Source organism: Prinia subflava, chromosome 1 (genome assembly GCF_021018805.1).
Source record: "Prinia subflava isolate CZ2003 ecotype Zambia chromosome 1, Cam_Psub_1.2, whole genome shotgun sequence".
NCBI lineage: Eukaryota > Metazoa > Chordata > Aves > Passeriformes > Cisticolidae > Prinia > Prinia subflava.
In genome coordinates this window covers 37,259,026-37,285,527 of record NC_086247.1, presented here as the reverse complement: position 1 = coordinate 37,285,527, position 26,502 = coordinate 37,259,026, and the positions used below count along the sequence as shown (strand labels likewise).

Here is a 26,502-nt window from a genome sequence, read left to right as displayed (position 1 = left end):
AGTTCAATAAACATGGAAATCTCTGCATAAAATGTAGCTTTATAGTTAAACCCTTAGTATATAGTGTGGCTATCTGATTACATACCTATATTGGTCCTTGTTTTCTAAAACTGGGGCAGATTGTCTGTAGGCAAAATTACTAATTTTACTACTGTCTTTCACTGGCTTTGGAACTGATTCTGTTAATCTCCTTAGATACGAATGAACTTCAACTGTGTATCAATAGATCATGCTTTTCCTGGTGCCTCTGACTCAGTGGCTCTTTGCAGTCTGCCTATTGTCTTGAATGCATGCAAGTTGTCCAGCCAAAATGGCAACCCAAGTGCTTTTGACTATAATTTATAAACTCTATTTGAGCAGGGATTTTTTTCTGGCTAGCTTCTTAAGTATATCATACATAAATTAAAAATACTAATTGAAAGCTTTCATACACTGAGTAGATTGTATGCTGGTGTTGTACTTAATAATTTATAAATTGTATGCAGTGAATGACAGTATTCTGACCATAGTTAAAAGTTTAACTGTATGCAATCTGATTTTTAAAACACTGGATATTTCAACTTTAATCCAGTCTTGGTTTGTCACCATAGCTGAGTTCTACTGTATCATTTGTGATCTTGAGTACAGAAGTGTTGAAGGAATAGCAAAAATAAGAAACATGCTGAGGTAATTCTCCAGAGATATTTTACTCATGAGTGTTAAGGTACACAAATACCCATAAAGACCATGTTTACTGTATTCTATCTGCATTGAGCGTTTTTTGGTTTTCTGTTAGCCACAACTGGTAGCTGTTACTGGTGCTATCTCTATTAAGCTGTAACAACTTCTGTCTAATGAGAGAAGGTTCGTTTTACATGTTGCCAGGGAAACACATGAACTATTTATGTTTTCGGTTGGTGCTTACTGAGTCAAGGCACTAACCCTTCTCTGATTTGGTGCTAGCCTTATACACCTGCTTTTAACCCATCACTGAGCAGAATGCATCCTGAGGAGAGGCATAAGAAGTGGAGAACCTGATAAAATTTGTTTGGATTGCTTAAAAATGAACTTGCTTGCTTAAGAGAATCAAACAGTAAAATTCAGGTTTTTCTGGCCAGATATTTCTGTGCAATAGTGCTCATTTTGTGTTGTCTTCAGCAGATCACTGCAGCCCCAAGGAAAGGCATGTCGTAGTACTGGGAACATAAGGAAGCTGCAGCATACCTCACTGCAGGAGTATGCTGCAGCTTACAGGGACAGCTGAAGCTAAGCTATTGCATGTCTGAGATACATGTGTGTGTCCTTCTTTTATGATAACTCAAGAATATTTTACTCTCTCGTTATCATCTCTTAGTTTGGACTAAGAGCATATTACGGAAGTTAGTTCTCTTTACTGCAGTCGGTTTTCCCCATGGGAGTACACAAACTGAATTCCTTTTGGATGAGGCCAGACTGGAAGATATGCTTAAGGAATGCACGTATGCCTATTAGAAATTGTAGCCCAGTGTTTGGTCCTGTGAGCTGGTAGTCTACTAAAAACTAGTCTGACGCAAAAACACAGCTAGGCCCAGCCCCTTCCCTCCAAAATTCCCATAAACAAAAATCTACATTCCATGCTTTCATGATGAATACTCAGTGTGGCCTTTGCATTCTTAATCTTATGTGTTGCAGTCTCAGCTCTACTGCTGTTCATGTCTGCACAAGCAAATAGTGTCCTGTTGTTCTCTCCCAGCTGCAGGCTGTTCTGGATCTCCCCACTGCTGGGCTCTGCAAGCTTACTGCTGTGTGTGCTGTGGCACGCCCAGGTGTTTAGCTCTGTGAGTCTTTGGGTTTCACTATCACTTTTCAGTGTTTTTAGGTCTGTAAAGAGGAGGTATTGGACCAAATTGTTTGTTTGTGTGTCTCTAGTACCTAGATTATTTCTTTTCTTGCACCTTTAGTCTTAGTAATGGCTTCCAATAGTTGGATGGACTGAGAAATACTTTTGTCCAAACTGCTTAGTTGGCAATTGCCTATTATGATAAGTTAAGCAACTCTTTTGTGGAAGTGTGGTATTTGAGCTAGTGTTAGCTGCACACATAAGTTTTAGGGAACTCTAGAAGTGGTTTTACAGCAGCTAGTAAGGATTAAAATGACTGTTCTGGAAGCTGTTAAACCTTTTGAGTTTAAATAAGCTGTGTTGGTAAGGTTGGTTGTCTTGTAGCAGCAGCATAACACGAAGAAATATTAAAATTCCTTTTCCTCAGAGAAAGTTCATTGTTGTAGAGAGATAACTGGGCTTGTTACCAGGCTGAGTCAGTGGCCTTGGTTTTGTTGTTGAGGGGAATGTTCTGTATTGCATTGACTGTTACCAACAAGTCATTGTTGATGAGGAAGAATAAGCAGTAATTGAAAGGGGATATTTCTGTCAGACAAGTAGAAGAGATCTGTGATGACACAAAGTAATCCTGATGTTCTCTAAATTGGTATGAAAACAAACTTTTCCTGTGTACTTGAATACTGTATTTTTAGTATCTATTTCAGCTTTATTTCATGGAAATCCATGATTTAAAAACATTAATTCATTATTACATTTACATATAGCACCTTAGTCCTGCTTAGACAGACTAAATATCAGAAATAATTATAAACTAATTTCAAGTAATTTCTTGATTTCCATACAGGTGTACTTTCAAATTGAATTGATAATGTTTTCTAGTAGTTGAGAGCTTGTATAACATAGCATGTTTGTGGAGGCCTGGAGGCATAATTGTTAAAGGCATATTTCACTTTCAGGTATTCTGAATATATTAATTCTTCTTGGAAATCAAGGTATTTTTCTTGTGTTTGCAATTGGTTTGGATCTATTAGAACCAAATAAAGTTCTCTTCATTCATTAAATGAATATCCATCCTAGTGACTCTGACAATTGCTAGGATATAGGGCTTGCCCCCAGAGCTCTTTACTTACTGTTTACTTTGTGATGTTTTGTACTTATTTTGGTATTCAGAGCATACTCAGATGTTTGTGGACAGTTTGTGTATTATTTTACTACATTTTCATTAATTTCACTCTTTAACCATGGTACCTGCACGTATATTGCTGCATCTCATGGCCCTCTGTTACACTGCTGTGAGGTTACATGAAGAACTTAGAGAGGATCTACTTTAGTTTCTGAAACTAGTCTGATCATCAGTCAAAGACTGTGTTTGCTGCCACGTGGGAGGATTAACTTATTTCTGGATCCATGGATTGAAGAGTGAGGCAGGGAGATTTGTCTGTTGAATAGTTATTTCTGTTGCTGTTTAATATGACCATCATCTGAACTTCACTGCCAGTAGCTTATTGTTCACACCTGTGATGTCACTTTAGAAAGCTAAGACAGCTTGATACAACTTCTAGCTTAGTGTTCATAAATCTTTGTCATGCTTAAATGTATTTGATTATTAAAATACTAAAGTATTGTCATGTTATTTTCTGAATTAATTTTTGGTTTCTTGGCAGTTTATCCATGCTTTCTACAATAATTGCAAGCTTTCTACAAGAGCAAGCTCTTGCTTAGGATAAGGCCTTAAATAGGAGTGTAAGTCAATTTTTGCACAGTAGAACTCCTATTTTAGTGAAGGTTGCTACTTAAAACCTAAAGCTTTCAAATACAGTTTCTTTGAAGTTACAAGTGTATTTCTAATAATGGAAAGCTAAAGGTTTGTTTCTGTGATGTGTTGGGAATTGCTTTGAATATCTAAGTGGTATTTATTCCAGCAGAAGAAAAGGCAGATGTACAGAATACTGAGACTTTTGTATATTGCGATAGATTCTTCTTCATAAGCATTTTTAGATCTGTTTTTATTTGGGAATGTCTTAGCTGGAAACAACAGGGATGGGTTTTTATTTTTTTCACTGCTTCTGTGCCTATTTGTCCTACATACTAGTAAAGCATCTTAAAATTATTTTCGTTTTTTTTCTGGATTGATGACTTGATTGCAAGATTAATGCATTTGTATAAACAAGTTGACATGTGACTAAGAGGCTGTTAATGTATTTATAACTTTCAAAACTATATTTAAAGGTATGTATTGCTCCTCTTTCTTTCTGGAACATTTTATTCTAGGGATCAACTTTGTGGAGTTGTTTCCAGCTGGCAGCTGTCACAGGTGGTGTGGCACTTGTGAGTTGGTTATTTCTTAGGTGTCTTTTTACTCTTCTTTGTAACTTAGGGAAGTGTAAACAGGTAAATAATAATTCCCAAGGTGAATGAAATGTTCTGTCACCAGTTTTGAACATACCACACATGTATGCCTGTTTTCAGAGTGAGGGAATCTGGAGCTACTAGCTAGGTGTGCTGTAGTTTTCATATTGCATGTGGGTGTGTACTGTAACATTCCCTCCTAATAAAAACTACTGCTCAGCTTGGTTGCTGAAGGCTTGCTGGGACATTCTCAGATAACTTGGTCCTTGGAAAAAACTTTACAAATTCTTTGGCATTAAGAATAGAGAATTCAACAAAATTAGTGAACTGTTTTCTAGGGAGATACACTGTTGTGGATGCTATTTTATTAACTACTTTCTTGTCCTGCATTATGGCTCTTTTCATTTTTTTCCTTACTTTATAGTTTCAGAAATGTGCGGTTAAGGGACTTGGAAGTAACTCTTTTTGAAAACAAAGGTTTGCCTGTGTATTTTGTAACTGATGCAACTACATTGCATACTTGGAAATGACACCAAGATTTCCTGTGGGAATAGTAACACTTGGAATCTTTTTTTTAAATATGCCAGAGATACTCTGTCCGTAATAACAGTTGCATAGCTTAAATGTTCCTGAAAGCTCTAGTGCAGTATCTTAGTGTACTTAGTACTTATGTATCTGAGTGACCTGAGATAATTGGTAATGTTTCCTGTTCTACTTACGTTATTTTCAAATTGTGTTTTGGTCTGTATACTGAAGTATGCTTTGAAAAGCACATGGGATACATGTCTGTGCAGTTGAAGCAGGCATGAAGATTTTTGTACTTGCTTGAAGACCTATCACTTCTAGAACTATGTCTATACAGACAAGTCTCTCCTATCAGGAAGTTTGTTTCTGTGAACCATTATGGTATGAATTGTAAAAGCTTACAGAGTAGAAAACAGCCAGAAAAGAATGTTAGCGCTTAAGACATTGCTTGTTTATCAGAGGCTCACATACTTTCATGATTAGTGAGCTACTCATATCAGACCTAGCAGCTGTTTTTCTGAAGTGGAGGCATGTTCAGGCCTGCTGAGTGTGCAGTTACAGGTTCCTGCAGGTAGTCATGTCTGAGCTGAAGTTTGTGTGTGTCAGGTCTGGCAGAAGCATCCTCCATCTTCCCATTTCCACTGCAGTGGAACTCTGACAGTGGCTATAACCTGGGATTGTCTTGGAGCAGAGGTTTGCATCGCCTGTACTGGCTGTAATCTGGCCTTGGCAAACACCTGTTTACTTCTGTTTCCTGACTATTGCCCCTGCTATTGCTGGCACCACAGCCTCCTGCCTCTGCCACCATCTGGATGGTGGAGCTCAGCAGTCTGCTTTGAATGGCCCTAGCTGAGCCAGGGAGGTTGGAATAGGGGACCTCCAGAGGTCCCTTTCTCACCTCAACTGTTCTGTGAAAAAAAGCTTTTTAATATGGAACAGAGATAAAAACAAGGAAGTACTGGATTTTGCAGGAACATGAAAGATGTTAACAAAATTATACTGAAGATAAAGGGCCTTTCTCTGGTATTGAAGCTGATTTTAATTTATACTGCTGCTTCTCTATTGCTCCTTGTAACAAGCAGATAAACTTGGGTGGGTCCTACTTTGTAAGACTGATAAAGTACAATTATAGCACACTCATGTTTTTTTAAGTCAGTTTTGGCTAATAGCCTACACTTTCTTTCAGTTTTGACTTCTTTTGACTTTTGAAGTACCTTGTCCCCCTTGGAAAAAAGGGCACTGGACAGAGAGAAAATTGTCAGATGAAGTAAAGTAACAATGAAGCTTAAAAAAAAGAAAGCTGTAGGATGTATTCTACATGTCTTACCATGTTTGACCTTCTGTATTGGTCCTATATTGATTTTCAAGGTCTTGTTCAGAAGGATACTGTTAAAGTAGCCAGTAATTTTTATATAAAATGTGTTGGTTTTATATAGTAGATTTTTATGTAATAGATAAATTAAACATTTATATCACGGAGCTTCTTTACAGAAACTCAGTTGTGTTGTCCATTGGTATATGTAAGCATAAGTTAATTATTGCTATATGAAAAATGTTATCCCTTCACCAAAGAAGGCACTATTTTCCACCATTTCCTTAAGGAAGCAATGATATTTAAATTTCACCGTTTTCAAGTGAGACACAATTAAAATTATTATACTTTCAGGATTTATATACTGAACTTTTGTAAGTAAGTGATTCTTTTAAGAATTCACAATTCATACATTTTTGTAATATCTGCTAGGACCTCTGTCAATGTTGCTTGACCATGATTAATTTACTCAGGGAGATGAACAATTTCACATGTCAGGGTGGAATTTATGAAGGAGTAACAGGCAATCTTAATGTGTTAGATGAAGTCCAGGTCATGTATGATTTTAGGCAATATATTGAATACCCTGGTAACAGTAAGTTGTCTGTTTAACAGGAAATGTTTCATTTATGTACCATCCACTTGAGCTAGTCACCACACCAAGAAAAAGTGGTAAATCTTACTTGAATTTCTATGTAGGAAACCAGGTATTATACTAAAAAACTATTGGTTATTTGTTTTTTACTATATCTTGGTGTATTCTACTGGTTGTCTGTATTCTATTACCAATGTTTACATAAAGATGTTACCAAAGTTTTCATGAAGCTGTACTTGGACTCTTGGCCAAGAGCATATGTAAGTGTATTCTAATGATGTTGAAACTATTAAGTGTGTTGTACTGTATGTTTTAACTGTTTCCACTGGAATGGCTAAGATAAAATGTTTTCTTAAATAGAAGTTAGTGTTTATTCTGGAAGATAAGGATGCTCTCTGAAGACTGAACCACTGTTCTTATTCAGTGACAGTATCTAGATCAAGTTCTCTTTGAATTCAAGATGATCTAGCATTAAGAAAAGTACAATAACTGTGAAAAGAAAATGTTGTCCATATTCTAATTTTGTAGGCATGGCTGAAGAGTACCTTGTATTAGATAAATATATCATTTTTGTGTTTGATGTTTTTAAATCACGGCAATTTCCTATAGTTCTACAGATTTACTGCACATAGGGGTTTTTTTAGCATTAGTGTTTCTTAAATATGTTCTGTGTTATCTTTGAATTATGCTAAAGCATCTGTTATTGCTAAATACTAGAAGTAAATATTTCTTGTAGCAAGTGTCAAGTGCTAGATAGCTCTTCTGACAAACATGAGCATGAGGAGCTCAAGATCTGCAACCATGAATATTTGTTTTTCAGGACTGTATTCTTTTCAGCATGTTCTTTTAAGTGCTGAGATTTTTACAGAATACTGTTCTGTGAGAACTATCTAATACATGTTGACTCTGAAGTTTTCACAGTGTATATGAAGATGACTCTTGCATCCTGTAGCTGTTTTGACAAGCATTATTTATCAAATACAGAGGAAATTGATTAACTGTGGAGCAAAATTGTGTAAAATTGAATTCACAACCATTTTCTGTTTTTTCTTAATAAAATGATTACTGAAAGAATTCCATCTGAAGACTGTTGAAAGCTGGCTGCAGTTTATGATATAACGGATAAAATCTACATCCTTGGCCTTCCAACAACCTTTACACCAGCAGATGGTGGGCGTAAAGATGTCATTCATCATTTATTTACAATGGACTTTATTTATTCTAGTGTCAACAGCTGCCCCAGGGAGCGGGTTATTGAATTCAAATGTGAAGCTCTGGGTTATTTGCTTCCTTTCAAATTTGTCTTCAGAGCTTAGTTGCTAGGAGTCCATTCTGTGCTCTAATAATGATTCATGTATTGTGAAGCCATTCAGTAAATTGGGTTGTCAGGGATTGCCAAAAAAGGTTTAGAGGTCTTGTTCCGATCTTTTTTTTTTTTTAACAGCACTGTGCTGTAGTTGGTGTCTTCTCCCTATGTGCCTTCTCTTGTTACTGTTGGAGACTTTGTCCCCAGTTGTCCCCTTTCTGATGTCCCATCCATACTCTTCCTTATCCTCATCTCTCAAAAGTAGAATTCTATGATCCCGTGTTCTAAGTTCATTGTTTTCAGGAACAAAAAAGAAGTATTAGATATGAAGTAATGAAACTTTGTGTTCTACAGGCGGGGCAGGAATCCTTCCGTTCCATCACAAGATCATACTACAGAGGGGCCGCAGGGGCTTTGCTAGTGTATGACATTACAAGGTGAGAAAACCAACTGCATTATAATGATATGTCTTCGTAGAATTGTGCTGTGGTGTACAGTAGTACTAAGTGTCTCATCTAGCTTGGCTTTTTTTATCAATATTGGTAACCTAACATTGTGTCAACTTTCTTCAAGTGCTCTAAGTCGACATATAGCATAGTAACCTATATACTTGCAGTTTTCTCTGTATGGTAGTTGAAGAAGCATGCATAAAATCTCAGGAAGAATGAAATAAAATATTTTTATTAACTATTGACCATCAACCTCTGGATTACCTTTATTGAGAAATACCTGAAAATACTTCATTAATTCCTTTCTAGTATTTTATTATCATGAGGGATATTTTTTCTTTAATTGTTGCAGATGACTTTTACTGAAGTGCTATTCTGCAAAGGACTGAAATAGTAAAACATGGAAGTTTGGTTACATAAAAAATACCAGAAAACTTGTACCATTGCTGTGCTTATGAGTTTTGGAAAATACAGGTCTTAATCTGATACTTTTTTAGTAGCTGTTCAGAAGTTAGTAAAGTTTCCCTGCTATTTTAAAGTAGCTATATACAGTTTATCTGTAAAACTGTGGGTACTCTGTCTGGTTTATGAAAATGTGCAGGCTCCAAAGTCCTATTAAGTTGTCCTATTAATGCCTCCTTTTGTGGGTCTTGGCTCTTGTTGCATTGAGAAACCGCTTGTACTAGAGATTTCCTAGATGTTTTTCCTTTTGTACCCTTCTTACATTTAAGTATCAGGAAGTGTAACGTATTCCTTCCTTTGGATTTCCAGTAAACGATTCTTTGATTCATAAATAAAATGTGATCTCTTAAAACCACTCTACAAGCATGGGATTTATTGCTCAGTTTACACCTTCTATAAAAACTGTAATGTTTCACATTCATGTATCTCACTTTTAAGATTTTACTGGTCAATTTATTATTCAGCTTATAAACTCACATAAAAATTATCAACTATTTTCTGCTTTCAGTAAAACAAATATTACTCTGTGTTTATTTGTACTGTTGTTTGCCTTGGTTGAAGCTGATGGGTACTTCAAAATTCTGTTCAGTTTTTATATGTGTATAAAATTAAAGATTTTTACAGCTCTAAGAATCCTCTTTACTCTTTGTAGCAAACGTGTTTTCAATTACTTTTTAGGCAGAGTTCATTAACACTCCTTGTTTGCTAAATTTTTGTTCACCCATTCTTCCTCTCACAAAGGGATTACTAGCTTTTATCCCTAGAGCATGTGCACTAATAAGTGAGTTGGTTGTTCAAGTAGAGAAGGAGACTAACAGGAGAAAGATTTCTGAAAATACTGCTTTTAATGTTCGTTCTCTTCTATACTTAGGAGAGACACTTTCAACCACTTGACAACTTGGTTAGAAGATGCTCGTCAGCATTCCAATTCCAACATGGTTATAATGCTTATTGGAAACAAAAGGTAAAATTTTATTAGCTGTTGTTTTGTAAGAGGGGAAGATTCATTTTTTTCTGTATTTCAGCTTTTGGGTTTTCTTATCTGTAGGCAATATGTTGACTTTAAATTCCATTCTGTCACTGCGCATAGTTCTGTGGTGAGCCTAAAACCTCCCCTGTTCTTCTTCGACTAATACAATGTGCAGCACATGGATCAGCTATGTTATGTTCTGAATATCTATTTTAGATGTAATTTTGTTCCAAAAGATTGATTGTAAATGTGTCAAGCAATGGATTACATGAGTCATTATTATGCTTTTTTGTTTCTAGAATCACCAATTAGAATCCCCTAGATCTCTCTCTTACAAACAGAATATGATTCCTGATTTGAGGTGTTCTAAAATGCTTAAGTTTTTTGTTAAGTATCACATCAGAGAAAGTGTCATTTTAAAAAAAGCCCTTAGTACAGGACTCACATCAAAAACTTCTCTCAGATGTAAGAAGTGCATACCGCAGTCATTGAGATATTTCTGATTTACAAGCCTCTTCCATATTCTGTACCTTATAGCTGGGATTGGGGTCAGAGAATGCTTTTTCACTGCTTTATGGTAAATTCACTGGGTGATGAAAATACAACTAAAAGTTGTGGAAGTATTACCCAATTTGTATTCAAGTCCTTACTTGGACTTCTCATCAGCTTCACTGTCTAAAATTATTCCCTGTTGAGGCTGAGACTTTGTAGTGAAAATCTTAATAAAAACACGTCAGTGAATATATTACCCATGAATATATATCAATGAATGTATATTATAATTCTTCTAGTTCTTGATCCAGTGAATTATAGCATCATATCTAGATTTTTTTTTTGCTGGATGCATTATTTCTTCAAAATATCAAAAGTATCACATCAGAATTTAATAATCCATTAATTATGGGACTTTGTGTAATGGACTTGAACTTTTCTCCATGCCTCACCAATTCTTGAAGGTAAAGGTGCCAGTTGAAATTAAGGTGTGTATGCATGCCCTTGAACATTTCATGAGCAGCCAGATCATTTTTTAGATGCTCCTGGGAAGCAGGTTTGTTAGTGAGTCTGGCTTTGCTATTTGGGCCTGTTGAACTCCTGTTTTCTTCTCGTTCCCCCTCTTCTCCATTCTATTTTCCCCACCACCCTCTACCTCCTCCTGAAAACCATGGTACATATTAAGTAATTGTGAAGCTTGTCAACTTTTTTTTATATTATCTAGTAAATTACTAACAACTTTCTTTTTAATTGAGGAAAGTGCCAAGCATAAACTTGACAAATTAATATAAAAAATGTAATCTTGTTTTATTAAATGAAGCCTTGGTAAACCCGTGATGGCCCTGACCAACTGTTTTTATACTTGTGTGAGTAAAAATATGGCACTGAGAGAAACAGTAAAGTGTACTGTTTATTTGAGATAAGTTTGCATACTTAATTGACATGTGTAACTCTTTCTGATTATTCTTAGGAGTTAAACTAAATTTTCATGTCTTGCATTCTGCTGATGCAGGCTGATCTACTTGCAGCTAGCCCAGTAATCCCCAGTTACAACTAGGTTTTGTTCTAACAATAAATATACTTAAAATTTGCACAGTAAATTGTTACACATTAAGGTGCCACATGAACTAAAATTGTTAAAGAGTTAAATGTTTTAAGCTTTTTAAAGGGTATTATTTTCAAGGAGGGCAGGAAGAAAACTCCTTCAATTTTATTGCATTATCATGAAAGAGTTCTTATGGTAGGGGATGCTACTAGAGACGGGTGGAAGGAAGAATATGTTTGCTAACGTAGTCGTTTTGGAGGAATAAATCCTGCTCTAATGACTCCCAAAAGTGCACTTGACATAAGTTTGTAGTACTGACTTATTGCTGGATTTGAAGAGTGTTGAGAATTTAATTTGAAATATAATGGCTGTTTGTTGAAAACATTAGAAATACTAGTGTTAAAACAATACAAATACTGTACTTAATCTTCTTTCCAGAACAAAGCATAGCTATATTGATCTAGTAAGACCAAATGCTTCGAATTATTGGAATGGAGAGAGGAAGACAACTGTGGTTAGTAGAAGCAGTTAAAGATCTTTAAGAATATGTTTAGGTATCAGTATTTAGTTTTGATTGGGCTGTCATTGCAGGTTTTGATACAACTGCATTATTTCAAGTAAAAAGTTATTTGTTTATGTTGTCATGGAGATAACACTGAAATGAATCAAGGTTTTAAATAAGGTATTTTTGAGAGTAGCATGGTAGTAGCAAATAAAGACATTGCTCAAGTTGAAAAAGATAATGTCAGCTAATACTGGGAGTGTCTAAATATAATGAACATCAACTTCAAAATTGTTTTGAGAAGATATTTGTATCCTTATCTTCAAGGGTTTTTTTAATATTTAAATAATGTGCTGAATTGTATTGACTGATCTGAGCTAGCATTTAGTTAAAAATTACAAAAACCTGCTTTGCTGCAAAATAGATGTCACAGTGAGTATTACTTACTTTTAATATATGTATAATTACAAAGTTGGCAAACACTCAAGTCTAGTATGATACTTTGTATACTGACTGCAAACTAAATATATCTATTTGTATGCTGTTTAATTACAAATTTTTATCTAAGAAGATATTTATACATGTACAACTTAGATAATTCATTGAAATATATATATCTTACACATTTATAATTAATATATAATTTTTGTTGCTCTAGATGTAATATACTTACAAAGAAGGACAAACTGTGAATTTCTTGTTCTTAAAGAATCTTTAAAAAGTAGGGTAAAATACTTGTGTCTGTATGACTTAGAGAAATGGATTTGTCTCTAGTTGTCCAGTCCAGGAGGGGTTTTTTCTGCTTTTTTGGGTAGTATTTAACTTTGAGTTAAATTACTTAGAAAGCAGGAAGCAAGAACTTGTCTTAACAGTCACTTCAATTTCTTTTGCTGCTGGAGGGCCAGGAGTTTCACAACCTAAATTCTAACTTACTGGGAGAGAACAGCTAATGTAGTTCAAAAGAATTTATTTCTGCTTTTAAGATTTTTATCAGAAAAGAAATTGACTGTATGAAGTTTTGCTACTGAATAGAAAAAATGAACTTTATTTTTTAAATTATGTTTAATATTAATAAATAATTTACAAAGCTCCTTTATCAGCTTAGCTTTATAGTATTGAATTGGTAGATATTATAGAAGAGAATATGTACTGAAAATACAATGTCTAAAGTTAGTATTCAAGGAATACCTAGATAAATACACACTCATCCTGTAGAAAGCTATTTCATTCACTCTTTGATAAGATTTATGTCAGCTAGGATGTATAGCTCAAGTAAGTGTGATGCCTGTGACTATTCCAGATGCTGTAAGTGCAGCGCTTACAATAATTCTACTTTATTTAAGGGCTTTACAAGTTATATACCCAATTTCTGATGGAGGCTCTTGGCTTATTATAAGCATGTCTTTGAAGAATAATCTTTATATGGACTTGTTAGATCATGTAATTTAACTTTTGGTTTTTTATTCTATCTTAGTGATTTAGAATCTAGACGAGAAGTTAAGAAAGAGGAAGGTGAAGCATTTGCACGAGAACATGGACTTATCTTTATGGAGACATCTGCCAAAACTGCTTCCAATGTAGAGGAGGTAACTTTGCTCAACACTGGCTTTCTACTAAAACAGTTGATTTAAATTACACTTGTTTGTATAGATAACTATTCCTCTAGATTTTGGGTTCCTTAATTTGAATTAACTACTCTTTATGTTATGAGAAAGACAATATCTATGTTGTAACTGATTACACAGCACTAAGTATATTGTTGAGACTTCCTCATTAATGTACTTGTGGGGTTTTTTTGAAGTGTTTGATCAGAGAAATGGCTGACTTCTGTCTGCCGTGAAATCTAAGAAGTAAGGCTAGAATAGATTTGCTAGTCCAAAGCAAGCCAAGCTATTGGTATTCTTGGCAGATGTCACTGTAACCTGTCCTGAAAGCTCCTGGTACATCACGAGCTCTTCAGAGCAATCTCTTGCAGTGATTTGATATTTGTACTGTAATCATCTTTCTTCTCTACTACCTAATAGGAGTCTTCTTATTTGCACACAGTTTCTATTTTCTGTCCTCTACAGAGCTGCTGAAGAGGTCATTGTCTTGGTTACTGTAGTCTGCTACGTATCTGAATAAGTTTTTCAGGTTTTGCTACTTTAAAGAACTTTAGTCTTTTCAAGTTTGACTAATAGTTGACATTTCTGGACACGTGTGAGTTCTTGCATCTCTCACCTTAGTTTACTGCCTTCCTTTCTTGAAGGGTAGTCATGGTGGGTTGATCTCAGCTGCGACTGAATACCCACCAGCAGGACGGGGGAAAGAACCAGAAGAGCCAAAGCAAGATAAAACTCAGGGCCTGAGGTAGAGTTTTAAAAATTCAGGAAAGAGATGGGTGAAGAGTGACAGAAAGGCAGTCACAACTTCCTACAAACAAATTAAATCTCCGCCAGTCTCTGAGAAACAGCAACTTTGACTACCCTTTAGTTTTTATTCTTGAGCATTATATCATATAATATGAAATACCCATTAGGCCAGTTCTGGTCAGCTGTCCTGGCTGGTTTGTGTCCCCCATGATTTTGCCTACCTTAAGCCTAATCACTGTCAAGAGAGGACAGTGTAAGAAACAAAACCCTAACACTCAGCAGCAGCTAAAACGTTGGTGTTATCAACACCATTTTTGTCATAAATCCAAAACAGCACCATGCAGACTGCTGTAAAGTAAACTAACTACATTGCAGCCAGACAAGTACAGTGGTGGACCAGGAGCTCCAGGTGAGATGCTAGTGCTATGTACAGCAGAAAGAGTGCTTCACATGTCTTTCAAGCCTATACTCAGTTCATCCACACTGACCTTTCTTATAATGACATAGATCAGCTTCTTATATTGCATAATCTACTCCTTTTCCAAAACTGTCCTAAATTCAAAATGGTGAGTGACTAATGAGGTACTCTTTTATTGGTAAAGCCTTTTAGTTATAAAAAATTTAATTTTTTTGAAAAGTTACAGTAAGCTACAGATGACTTTCACAGAATTCATTACTACTTGACGCTAACATTGTCACCTCTTTTTGCATCAAAAATATATCCTAGTGAATGTACTGTCCAGTATCTAATGCATCTCATTATCAGGAGGCAAATGAGCATTAAGTTCTTTATCAAAAAGTTCACATGGAGTGAATGTTGTGTTATGTGTACTAACTTTCTAATTCTGGTGGAAAAACTTTAGGATATAATCCTTTCCAGTGACAGTCAAGTGCATCCCTTAAAATGGTGTTCTCAGTAAACAAAAAAAAAGTAGCATGATGTAGCATAGTTAACAGCTACAGAAGCAAAATCCTAACCTCTAGCTCTTTCTTTATATGAGCAAATCAGCTTCTGTTGGTAATGGTTTTTTAAGCTGTTTCCCTTGTTTAATCCTGATTTCCACCACTGTGGAATACCTTACTATCCATAGCTGGAGCAGTACATTGACCTTTCTGGTGCTTGGATCTTATAACAGTTTAGAATTGTTCATTATGTTCTTCAGGATTATGTCTCACTACCTACATCTTGAATAGAAATGGATGATAAGGAGTGGAAAGCATCCTGCTGACTGTTTCTTTTGTGTGTGGCTGTTGAAGAAGTTTCCACCCTGTTTCCCTAATAGGTAATAGATGGTAGGGAGTATAAAGTAGATGGAGGCTGTTCCTTCATAGTTGTTTTAGAGACTTCCAAAAATTGGCTGTGACCACAGAGTTAAATAATCATATTTCATGTGGAATGGGATTGTGTTAAAAGAGTTTCTGCATCACTGAGAGGATAGAATGATTACTGGAGGGAGGTTAAGCACAGGCATATCATTTGACTGCACTGCAAGGACAGTTAATGCTGTACACACTTAAGTCTGGGGTCTGAACCCCAGGCAAGTTTGCACTTCTTTTAATCACAACATCCATTACTTTCTGACCTCTCATTAAACTAACACGTAATACATTAGAATATTTTTGTCTCGTTTGCAAGAGACATTAGCAATTTTATCATGTTAGTTTTTTCATTGGTAGTTCAGCAGTAGTATGTGACTATTAATTGTGCTCTTACCTGCAACCTGCAGTTCAGAGTTTGCTGAGAACTTTCTGCTTGGGCAGGGACAGAGTAGAATCACCTGCATGAACTCAGGGTGACCATGTAGTCCCCTAGAGCACATGGTGCTTAACTCTTTGTCCCTGGCATATCAATGGTTTGAATCCTTTCCTGTGCACTGATTCTCAGGAAGGGTACCTAGCCCTGTTTGGGAAACTGCAGTAACTTTGTCCATTATTGTTTTGTTCCAAACTCCTACTTTTAATAATCATTAATGATATGACCGATCTTAAGCCAGAAATTTTTCTGGATGCTGGTCAAAGCAGTGCCAGACAACATCACTGTTCAGAAGCTGATCTCCCTTGAGTTGTGCCCAGTGTATCACTCATTCCTGGTGTGGGAGTTAGTTTTAGTAAGTTGTTTCCCATATGGAGGGGTCCCTATGCCAAACTTAAGAGCATTGTTTGTGTTATTCCAAGATGTCTGTACAGAAATATAATGCAATAATAAATTCATTATTTAGGATCAAATCTGAATAGACTCATGGTTTTGGCTGAGCAATGGAGCACTTCTACATGGAGCTCAATGGTCAATGGTTGTGTTTCAGCTGCAACTTAATTTTCTCTTCAGGCAGCTTCTTTCATACTTTAGCTTAAATGGAAAACAAATATTCAAAGCTCTGTAGCTTCAACAGTGGCACAGATAAGAGAAGGGAGATAGCCTTTTGTAATATTCTGAAGGGTGAAAGTGAAAATCTCGTGGAAAGATTAGATTCTCAGACACATCTAAAGTTGAACTGATTTTTAGAGTGTGTTTTATTTCCCTTCCAGTGACACATGAACACAACTAATAGCTGGGAAACAAGCAGTTGTTTTTACCATGTTTGTTGCATGGTAAAATAGTAAGCTGGGACTTAGTTAATAACACTTGAAAGTCATAGGATACTAATAATTTTCATAGCAAAGTAAAGTGACATATAAGAGGTAATCTGACTAGCACTTGCAAAAGAGCAGGATTTCTAGGTCATGAGTCATTTTTTAAAAAAAACCAAAAACCACCCACCCAAAAGTTGGGTTTATCATAATTTGTATCAAAACCAGTATTCCTTCAAGTTCCTGGAAATCAAAGTTCTGTGACCTTTCAGCTGTGCAAAGCTGACATTTTAGCCAGTTTCTCCCATGAGAAGACGGGGTTGAAGCTCCTGTCCGTTCAGCGGAGGAAGGGAGAAGGGGCAGGACACCTGTCTGTAGTGAGGATACACAGCTTTTAGCTGCTTGTGGCAAATCCTTGGATTGTTGCAGTAAGGAACACTGGCTCTGCTGTGGTTCTTGGGGCTTCTGGGCATCTCATGGTATGATGAGAATAAAAGGTCTCAGTTAACTGAGTGTTTCAGGCTTTATAAAAGAGCATGAACTGTATGATACTGCCTGCCTGACCTGTAGATTGCTGAAGAAATGGATTCGTAGTTCTGGGTTTTTTTTTTTTCTTTTCCTCAAGTTTTCTGTCCTGTGTAGCTGTTCAACAAGTTAAAGGACTTTTCAAGTCAGTTTGAGCTCCATTAATGGGCATCAGCTCAATAAGTTTGTTGTCACAAAGATTGTGCCTCAATGGGGATATAAAGAAATGGATATCAAGTTCTGATTTGTGTCTTTGCACCTATACTTCTAATATAAGGTTACAAATATGTTGGGGTGCTTTTTGGGGTGTGGGTTCATTATGTAGCTGCCTTACCACTGCTTATAATTAACCCCTCTGCATCCCTTTTAATGTGCTAGACTTCTTGCTGAAAGATCATTTAGCTGTAAAAAGCATTTCCCTACTGTGTGTGCGTAAAAGAGCTGCTCAGAGCTTTGGAATCTCACTTTATTAAGAGACCATTCAGCACCACTTACACACCGGGATGGTGAACGCTTTAGGCATAAATCCATTTGTTGTCTACTTTGTTAGTCTTTCCAAAAGCATTCTTAAATAGTAGAGTAATCTAACGATATCATATCTTGCTGCTAAAAGATGAGATAGGAAATTGGAGAAGAGGAGGAAGTTCTAGGTGTTGGCTCAGTCACGCGTTAGAATTTGTGACGTATTTAACCTTTAAGCATTCCTCACATAATTGTAAGAACGAATCCAGGAAATTATGATTGCGCAATTTTTTTTTTTTTTTTTCGTGTGTTAAATTGAATTTTAACGTTTCCACCAGAGGGCAGCATGTTCCACAAGCTGGCTGTGCTTGATCCTGCATGATTTTAGGCGAAGATGAACTTGTAAAGTCTTGAGTTTTGAAAAGTATCGGTGATTCATTTACAAGTTTTTCCTGTTATGTTCAGCTTATAGCAAAGTCCTCATAGTCTTGTCCTGCCATTAGCTTTCTGAGAGAGACAAGTGACATTATTGACATCTGCAAGTGAAAACTAAATGTAGCTGCCCTACTACTCACCTTCTGGTGCCCCTAGCTTACTCCTGCATACAGCTTCCATGAGACAGAGGTATCAGGAACTTATTCCCTTACCTATTTCTTGCATTGTATTTACCGCTATCTCAAGGATAGTGAAACTGGATTACTTGTTTATTTGTATGATAAGAATATTGAAGTTGATTTAATTCTACGTTCAATGTTTGTAGGATTGATTTACCTTAAATGCAGTATCTGTAGTGTTTGGTAGTTGCAATTTTGGGTTGTTTGGGAGATTTTTGGGGGCAAGCATTGTGAGATACGACTTCTTGATTCTCATGTTGCAATATAGTCTGGGAAACTCCTTATGCAAATAAACTAAAGTGATATTATACTGATATATTGTGATTTTAAAAGCCTCTTTTATTGGCTTTGCAGTAAGTGCAGGCATGACACAACAGGCAGATCACATCTTGCAGAACTCACTTTCCAATTTGTACAGTAATGTACTTTTCCTCAAAGGGGTATTGCTATTAATTGGGAATTTAGTTATAACGAGCACACAATTGAACAACACATTACATTAAAACAAATCATTGAATAACTTGGTTATTCAACCAAGTTGTATACAATCTTTTTTTAATGCTGTGGTACAGTTCTGTTCAGCAGTCCCATGCATAAAAGCATCAGTGAGTTGTGGTTTAGAAAATGACCAAGAGGTTAACATTAAATGTAGACATTTTCCAGTGTTTTCTTGAGTTTTCCTAAAATGTAGTCGAGGATTTGTATATTTTTATTGTATATGGAAGTCTAACGTACTGATTTCACAGAAGTCTCTCACTTCCTTTTATGAGTAATAGGGCTACTGTGTACTAGGGCATGGCCATCTCTCAGGTGATTGTGTAGAAATGCAGGGCGAGTCTGATACTGCCTCCCCTGGAGTGGTGAAAATGAACCTAGACCTGATTTGTGTTGGAAAGGCAGGAGTATCTTTGTCTAGTGTTTTAGGAGCGGCAGCATTGTGGGAAAGTACAGAGCAACTGCAGCAGGCTTGGTAGGCAGCCAGCTGAGCCCTTGTGGGCTGGTGAGGTCTTGTGTGGAAGTGGCTAAAACTGCACCTGGATCCAAGTTGGCATGTGAGCTGCTACAGCTGTGTTCTTGCAGTTCCCTGCATGTGGTCTAATAAATCTAAACTAGATTTGAGGGGAAATTGCTCTGTCTTTCTGCATCTATGGCTCAGTTAATCTGAAAATAGGATAAACTGCCCATAAATACGAATTTATAGTATACTGCATGTTCCAGATAAGAGTTAGAACATGCAGTATTAAAAGAGATTTTTGAAAGAAGTCAATTATACCAAGTTCACCTTCTTGTCCTTGCTACTTGGGGCACTAGCATGCAATGCCAAAATCTGATCTGATATTCTTAAAGCAGGTTAGACGGCTGTATTAGTGACGTTCTCAGGTGACTGAGTCTGCTTACACTTGGAATTGTAAGTTAACTTAAAATACATGGGTATGAGAAACAGATGGAAGTGTTGAGAGATTCAAGTCTCTTTTCGTGTCTGAGTAATAACAATTTTTTAGAATATATGCAAAGAAGAGAAAGTGAGGTTGACCTACTATGTGCTATGTTCTTATGATGTGTTTTCAAATAGGAATTATTTCTGTGGTCTAGTGCAACCTGTCATTTTGCTATGCAGAGTAACAGTATATGCTGTTATAATACTAAATATGTCATGCACCAGAATCACTGATGGGAATGGGGTAGTCAGGTTATGACTTCCAAGAGAACTAAAATGATAGAACTGAGATTAATGGAATATTTGGATTTTTCAGATCAATGGTTTCTTGGCCAATGTGTTTAATATTAAAATATACTGTACTGAGCTCAGTGTTTTTTGCTTTGTACGGTACATGTGTAGTAACAGAAGGAATTCTGTGTTTGTGCAGTGCTGTTTTCCAGTGCGTTTTACTGTTTTTTGTGAGGATAGATGCATTACTGCAATGACTGCTCTTGAATGTGATACCCAAAAGTTAATTTATTCTCAGTTGTGTTTATTTATTCTCAGTTTGGAGTCCGTTAAAATTCTAGTTTGTTACTCTAAAGTAATTTTTATAGATTTAATGTAGTTCTCATGAAATTAATTCTAAGAGTCTTGTTGCACTTAGCCAGCAACTTCTAGAACAGTTAGAAGTGCCAATTGTTAAGTGCTTGTTTACATGAAGTTATCATAACGCTTTTTTAAGACTTCAAGTTCTGTTTAATGTCCTGCTGAAGTAGAAGTAAGTATACTCACAGATTCCAGCTGTGTGAATCTTCTAAGTTGACTTATACCTTTCAGTAGGCACATGTATGAGGCCATTACAATAATTAGTATGTTATCAGAAACAAAGATAAATTTGAATTTTTTTCCTTGTGTAGAAAACTTCAGTTTCTAAGGAATTTGAATCAATTCATAGCTGGCTGAAAGCCAATTTTTCTTCTCAACTCTAACACGTGTTTGAAAAACGAACTCACTTCCTAAGTGCCTTGTGAATCTGCAATGATTAATTCTTCTCATTATTTTGCTGCAAATTCTCATGACCCTCTGTGATGATTCGATCACCCACTTAGAGTTTATGCATATTCATATCTCTCTGCTCCTGCTGCAGTCGTTCAAGTCTCCTTCACTGGCTGTGGTGTGTGCTTGGTGCAGTAATTGAGCTGCAGTAGATTGATTACTCTGGGGAGCTGTAAGGCCTTTAAAGGTGAAAACATATCAGTCCTGTTAATTAGGAAACAAAGCTCTGGTGGCAAGTTCAGCAGTCAAATGCTTCCAGTGTAGAAATGAGGAAAGGTATGATTTGTTCCTCTCTATGAACCCTGTTTACTTTTTTATATTTGAATTAGATCTGTACTTGCTGTAATAGGCTTGTGCAGAAGGTAGCATGTCTTGTATGATTGCATGGTGTTGGTATTTTAAAACAAAAAGAACTGTGTGTTTATTGTAATTACTAGCTGCTGTTAATCACCTGCTAAATTATACATTATTTTAGGCATTACTTGACCTATAAAGCTAAATGAGAGGTGAAGAATGGAATCATTGATTGTAAACTTTAACCAAAAACATTTATATCAGTCACCTTTTCAGACCTGAGTGTCAAAGTATTTTCTCTGAATTAAAATAATAGATTTTTAGAAGTTGTTATAAAACCTGGGCCTCTCCTTTGTGCTATTAAGATGTCTGTTGCCTATTGTGTGCAAGATTAATTAAAGAGAATATGTTCTTAAAATTAGGTGAATATTAAATGATAGCGTAAGGTTTCATCCAGCAGACAGCATCCTTACATCATCATTGTAAGTACCCTGTGGTTTTATGTTGCTAAGCACTCTAATCTAGAGTGGCCTATTAGAAAGATATTAAGGGTAGGGGAAACCATCTGCCACACAATCTATCCATAAGGGTCAGAAATAAATAATTTAAAAGTAATTTATATATCTTAAAAACCACTTTTTCCCTGTAATTACTGGACAACAGATTGTAGAATACAGATGTTATGGAAATGCCACGGTTTTGGTAAACAGGGTGTGATCCATTGCTGCTTCAGGGTGGGTTATAGGATGCTGTTGTCATACCTGTTTCTGCAGAGGTCAGGAGGGAAAGTCTCACTGAAGCAACTGCACATGAGATTGAATTCCAATTAGTGCATCTTACACCAAAGGGTATCACATTCATTGTGTCTGTGGTCTTTTTTTCCTCTGTTTTAGGCATTTATTAACACTGCAAAGGAGATCTACGAGAAAATCCAGGAAGGAGTTTTTGACATTAATAATGAGGTAACTTTTAGTACTCTGTACGCTTTCTGCTTTTTAAAAGTACAGAATTCACCTTCCCTAGAAGGCTGGACAGTAAAAGATCTGTCTGTTCCATTTGGATGTAGAATTGTCTGCCATTGTGATAAAAATGGATTAAAATAAGTGACCCTATCCATCCATGAGGCATCACAAAATAATATAAATCCCCAAAAGAGAAGAAAATCCACTTTCATCCACTTCTCCATATGGTGTCATCTGTTTTCAAAGATAATTTTCCACTATGTAAATGGGGGACCATGTTGATATGCCAGATGCACTCCATGAGCTGTCCAGTGGAGGGGAGGGATTGCTTTGAGAGTTACATAAAAGACTTTTGAAATGTTCCTAGTTTAGGTGGCTGGACACTGTAGGGAATAAAAGATTAGCCTTTTTGTTTATGCACATTACTGAAATTACAGATTATTGGGCCCTGTGCCTTTGCTTGTTTAGTATGGGGATGGAAAGCTGGAGAAAGGGGAACAAGAGCTAGAAAGATAGAATGTCTCTTGAATTTTGAAATAACTGTGCTGTTGAAAATCTTGCTTCATAACACTAGTATTGTATAGAAATGTTAAGATTGTATAAGCTCTCTGTTAACAGTCTCATAAAAAATTTGACAGTGTGAGGTGATCAGTCTTTTCTGAAGATCAAGTTGGAAGGTTTTTTTATTCTTCGTGTTCCTGAATATTGTTGCTGAGGTGCTTAGTGAAACCATATGTGAAAATCTGCACCACCACTCTGTTCTCTCTCTGCTCTGTGGAGAGGTGTGTCCAGACTGTCAGTGTGATGCTTCTTTTAAATGTTACAGTCCTTGCAGGATTGTCCAGAGTAGGGAGGGAATTGGCTGGACTCAAGTAGTTTCATCTCCTTCTGCTCAATATATTTCAACATGAGAAAATTTAGACTATTGAAAGTAATACTCATTACTTCAGAGAGAAAAAAAAAAAGAGAAACTTGAGTAGTATGCAAAGTAATGTATCAGGAAACTTGTCTCTAAATAAGACTTGAATAGTAATCCTCTAACCTAATTCTGACTGCAAAGTGTGTGTGCGTGTTGGTGAAACACTTCTTCAACTCAGTTCACTGATGAAAAATTTAAAATCATCTTTCACATTTTTCCTGAAGAAAATGCAGTTGGTAGTGCAATATAAATTGGAGAGCAATCAGAGTGTCTGAAAAAGCATGCTCGTTGTATCTGTCGAGTTCCATATAGTAGCTGACTGCTTTACTGTGCCTTACGGAGCTTTGATTGCAATATGCTGTCAAGAGCCAACAGTCCGTGCTACTTATTTGGCTTTATGCCAAGTCTGGCTCCTTGATTCCTCAAGAAGTTGCTATCAGCCCAGAGGGGGCAAAACCAATGAGCCATAGGGCATGCTTTTTATTAAAGAGGAGTCAAAGAGCGAAAAGAAACCGCATCAGCTGCTGTCAATACTGAGCGAGTGCCAGAAACCCGAAGGCTACCACTGCTGCAGAACAACTGCCAAGCACTATAAATCTGAGATTTGCTGTGACGCAAAGTTTCCTTAAGAGCTTAATTTCTGAGGCTACTGTATTACTTTTCTCAAAGTGCTGTATTTTTAGGTAAAATCCACTTGAGGGAGTGAGGGTTAAGATATAAGTGTGATTTTGATGAATGAAAGAGCTACTCTGTGTGTGGGTTCTTGGCAAGTAGCCATGTCTTTTGGGATCACAGAAATTATTGATGACACAGAACACTCGTATGCCCTTAGCCTCTACAGCTGATTCAACACAGAAAGAAATGCTGTCTAGAGAGGAAAAGTTTTATATTAAACTATTAAACTAGTGGAGATTTTGGCAAGAGGGGAGAGGTTATACATTCTTTGCAAATGCTATGTATTTTTAAGCCATATGCCAAATAGTATTCAAATACAATTCTTGCTCTATGGGGTTTTTTTAGCAGTTTAAGCTACAGAGTGTAACATGGAGATAAAATTTAAATGAGAAGAAAGGCATCTTACTTTAAATAATATTTAATCACCAAGAACACGCTGGGAAAAAATTACCAGCTTTGCTATATTCATTACTTACATTAGGAGAACTTGTTTTGTGATCTTCTAAATAGACAAAGTAGCTTTTCAAGTATATTCTGAAATATTTATGCTGTGTATTAAACTTCATTCCAGGCAAATGGCATAAAAATTGGCCCTCAACATGCTGCCACCAATGCAACACTTGCAGGCAATCAGGGAGGACAACAAGCTGGAGGAGGCTGCTGTTGAGCCCGTTTTTACTTTCTAGCTGCCTGGATGGGGCCTACTTACTTGTTTGTTCACCCTTCCCTCCCCCCGCCCCGCTCGCCTCCACTTCAATTCAACTGAGACATGAAACTTGTAAGTTGGTTTCCTGTTGCAGAAGACTTTGTCCTTCAAATTCTTGTATAACTTTGAATAAATGGTTAATGTTCACTTAAAGACAGATTTTGGAGATTGTATTCATATCTATTTACATTTGATTTCTAGGTCAATTGATGTGATTATTTTTGTTAAATGTTGTCTTGTGCCCTTGACTACGAACTGAATTGTATTAAACACTACAAAGTCATCTAAGTATTTTAATCAGTTTGTGTAGTTAGGTTTCTCAGCTCCTGAGGTTACCTAATGTTTAATATTGTAGAGCTGTCCTCAAGTTTTTTGTCAGTTTTCAAGGCTATGAAGAGAAGCAGAAGGACTCTTTTAATTCTGTATTTATCACTTTCTGTATATATAGTTTAATAACCTGCTTGGGTGTACTTGCCAAGCTAGAATTCTTTAATGCATTTGCATAAAATCTATACTACTTAGAGCTTGAAAACTACAGAAGCATTAATAGGAATTGCTTGGATGCTAAATTTTAAGCCTTTTTGACATTGTTAGCATGTTCATCCTCCCCTGTCATTATCCTGAAGTCCAAGAGAGATGCTTAATGTATATTACTAGAGGCTACATACGTGCTATCTATTTTAATGCCAAATGTTTGCTGTTTATCCACAATTTCCACAACACCTCTTCAGAAATGGATTAGCTGTTTGCCTTAACAAATACTACAGGTGAAAACAACAGAGTATGAATGAAAAGTAGAGGAGGAGTTGATAAATTTAAAAAGGCACATTTTAAAAACATTAATCCTCTCAATGGGTTTTTTTCTTGTTTACCACTTGATTTCTAGGTATATTTTTCATGCAAGGACAGTTTTTCAACCTAAATGTATAGTGGTTGTGTAAAGTTTTCTTTTAGTGACAACTTGTAATCCTAAATATATGGTAAGCATCTTGTCTATTGTGAAGAGGGTGTGAAAATAAAATCTGCCAGTTTGGAAATCTTGATGAAAATCAAAACTACAAATGTTTTGTTACTTATTATGGTGATGGCTGGGGGGGGCATATTTTTCCTCAAATGAAAGGGTTGCAACACTGCAAAACAAAATCCTGTGTTTGTGTTTATTTGTTAAAATACAGAATGTTCATGTCACCTTTCATACAAATGTGCAAACAACTGAGTTTCCATCTCATCCTATTTAAATAATTGCAGACAAAAGGGTGATGCTAATGGTAGGCCATGCTTCATGTATTGGGGGAAATAAAGGGGCGGGGGGCAGGCAGTGACTGCAAAACTTTTGTCTTACTGGACCAATATTGACTGCAACACAACACTGAGGGAAAGGGATCCTCATGTCACCCATCCTGATTGTGAGAGCTTGAACATCCAGAGTGAATAAACATCAGCCTGACGGGTGTAACATAGCAGTGGTTCTGAGATGAAATAAAATTTGAAAAAATGGTGTGGAACCTTTTGTTGGTATATCGGGGAATGGGGAACCAGTATGCATTTGTTAGTTGCTAACTTCAGTTCTTTTTTCCACGCTTAGGAACATTCTCAGCAATGCAGTAATCATTTTCAACTTTCAGATTATTAAGAGGCTACTCCATGTACCTACTTTCAACTGTTACCTGTTTATTGTACAAAGTTTGCATTTGTTTCAGTTGAAGTTTGAAAATTGTGTTGTGTGACAGTAAACCCATAGGACTGAACTGCATGGATGACAAGGGAAAACTGGCATGTCCTAACTAGCTGTTTACTAAGAGGAGTGAACGAACAAGACTATTACCTTGAGCTCACTACTTGAAGGTGTTTTTTTCACTTGGCAGCGTTAGAGAATTCAGTTGTTTGAGATGAGAGAAAAGTGTGCTCTTATGTAGCAGCTTGAGCTTCATTACAAAGGGGAATAAAGTTAGCCGTAAAAGTTGTCCATTATGGGAGCAGAGACGGGTGGATTTGTACCCCGCCCTGAGAAGAACAAAAATGCATGCTGTTTTAAGTGGTGTTGATTTGAAAAACTGAAAGCTTCTGACAGTCTCATTTTCTGAAAACATGGAAGGGTTATAGAATTGCCCAGGAATCCAGGGCTATTATAGCAAAGAGCCA

At 36.4% G+C, this 26,502-nt stretch overlaps 1 protein-coding gene across 1 annotated transcript in view; it reads left to right on the top strand.

The window, feature by feature from the left end:
• RAB2A (RAB2A, member RAS oncogene family) overlaps positions 1-25,865 on the top strand; it is a 42,606-nt gene extending 16,741 nt beyond the window's left edge. The window contains exons 4-8 of the mRNA XM_063393523.1: positions 8,240-8,322; positions 9,668-9,760; positions 13,280-13,391; positions 21,992-22,060; positions 24,226-25,865. Of these exons, the coding sequence (XP_063249593.1) occupies positions 8,240-8,322; positions 9,668-9,760; positions 13,280-13,391; positions 21,992-22,060; positions 24,226-24,321 (453 nt within the window). The 3' untranslated portion in view covers positions 24,322-25,865. The remainder of the gene's footprint in view (positions 1-8,239; positions 8,323-9,667; positions 9,761-13,279; positions 13,392-21,991; positions 22,061-24,225) is intronic.
• Positions 25,866-26,502: the final 637 nt, after the last annotated feature.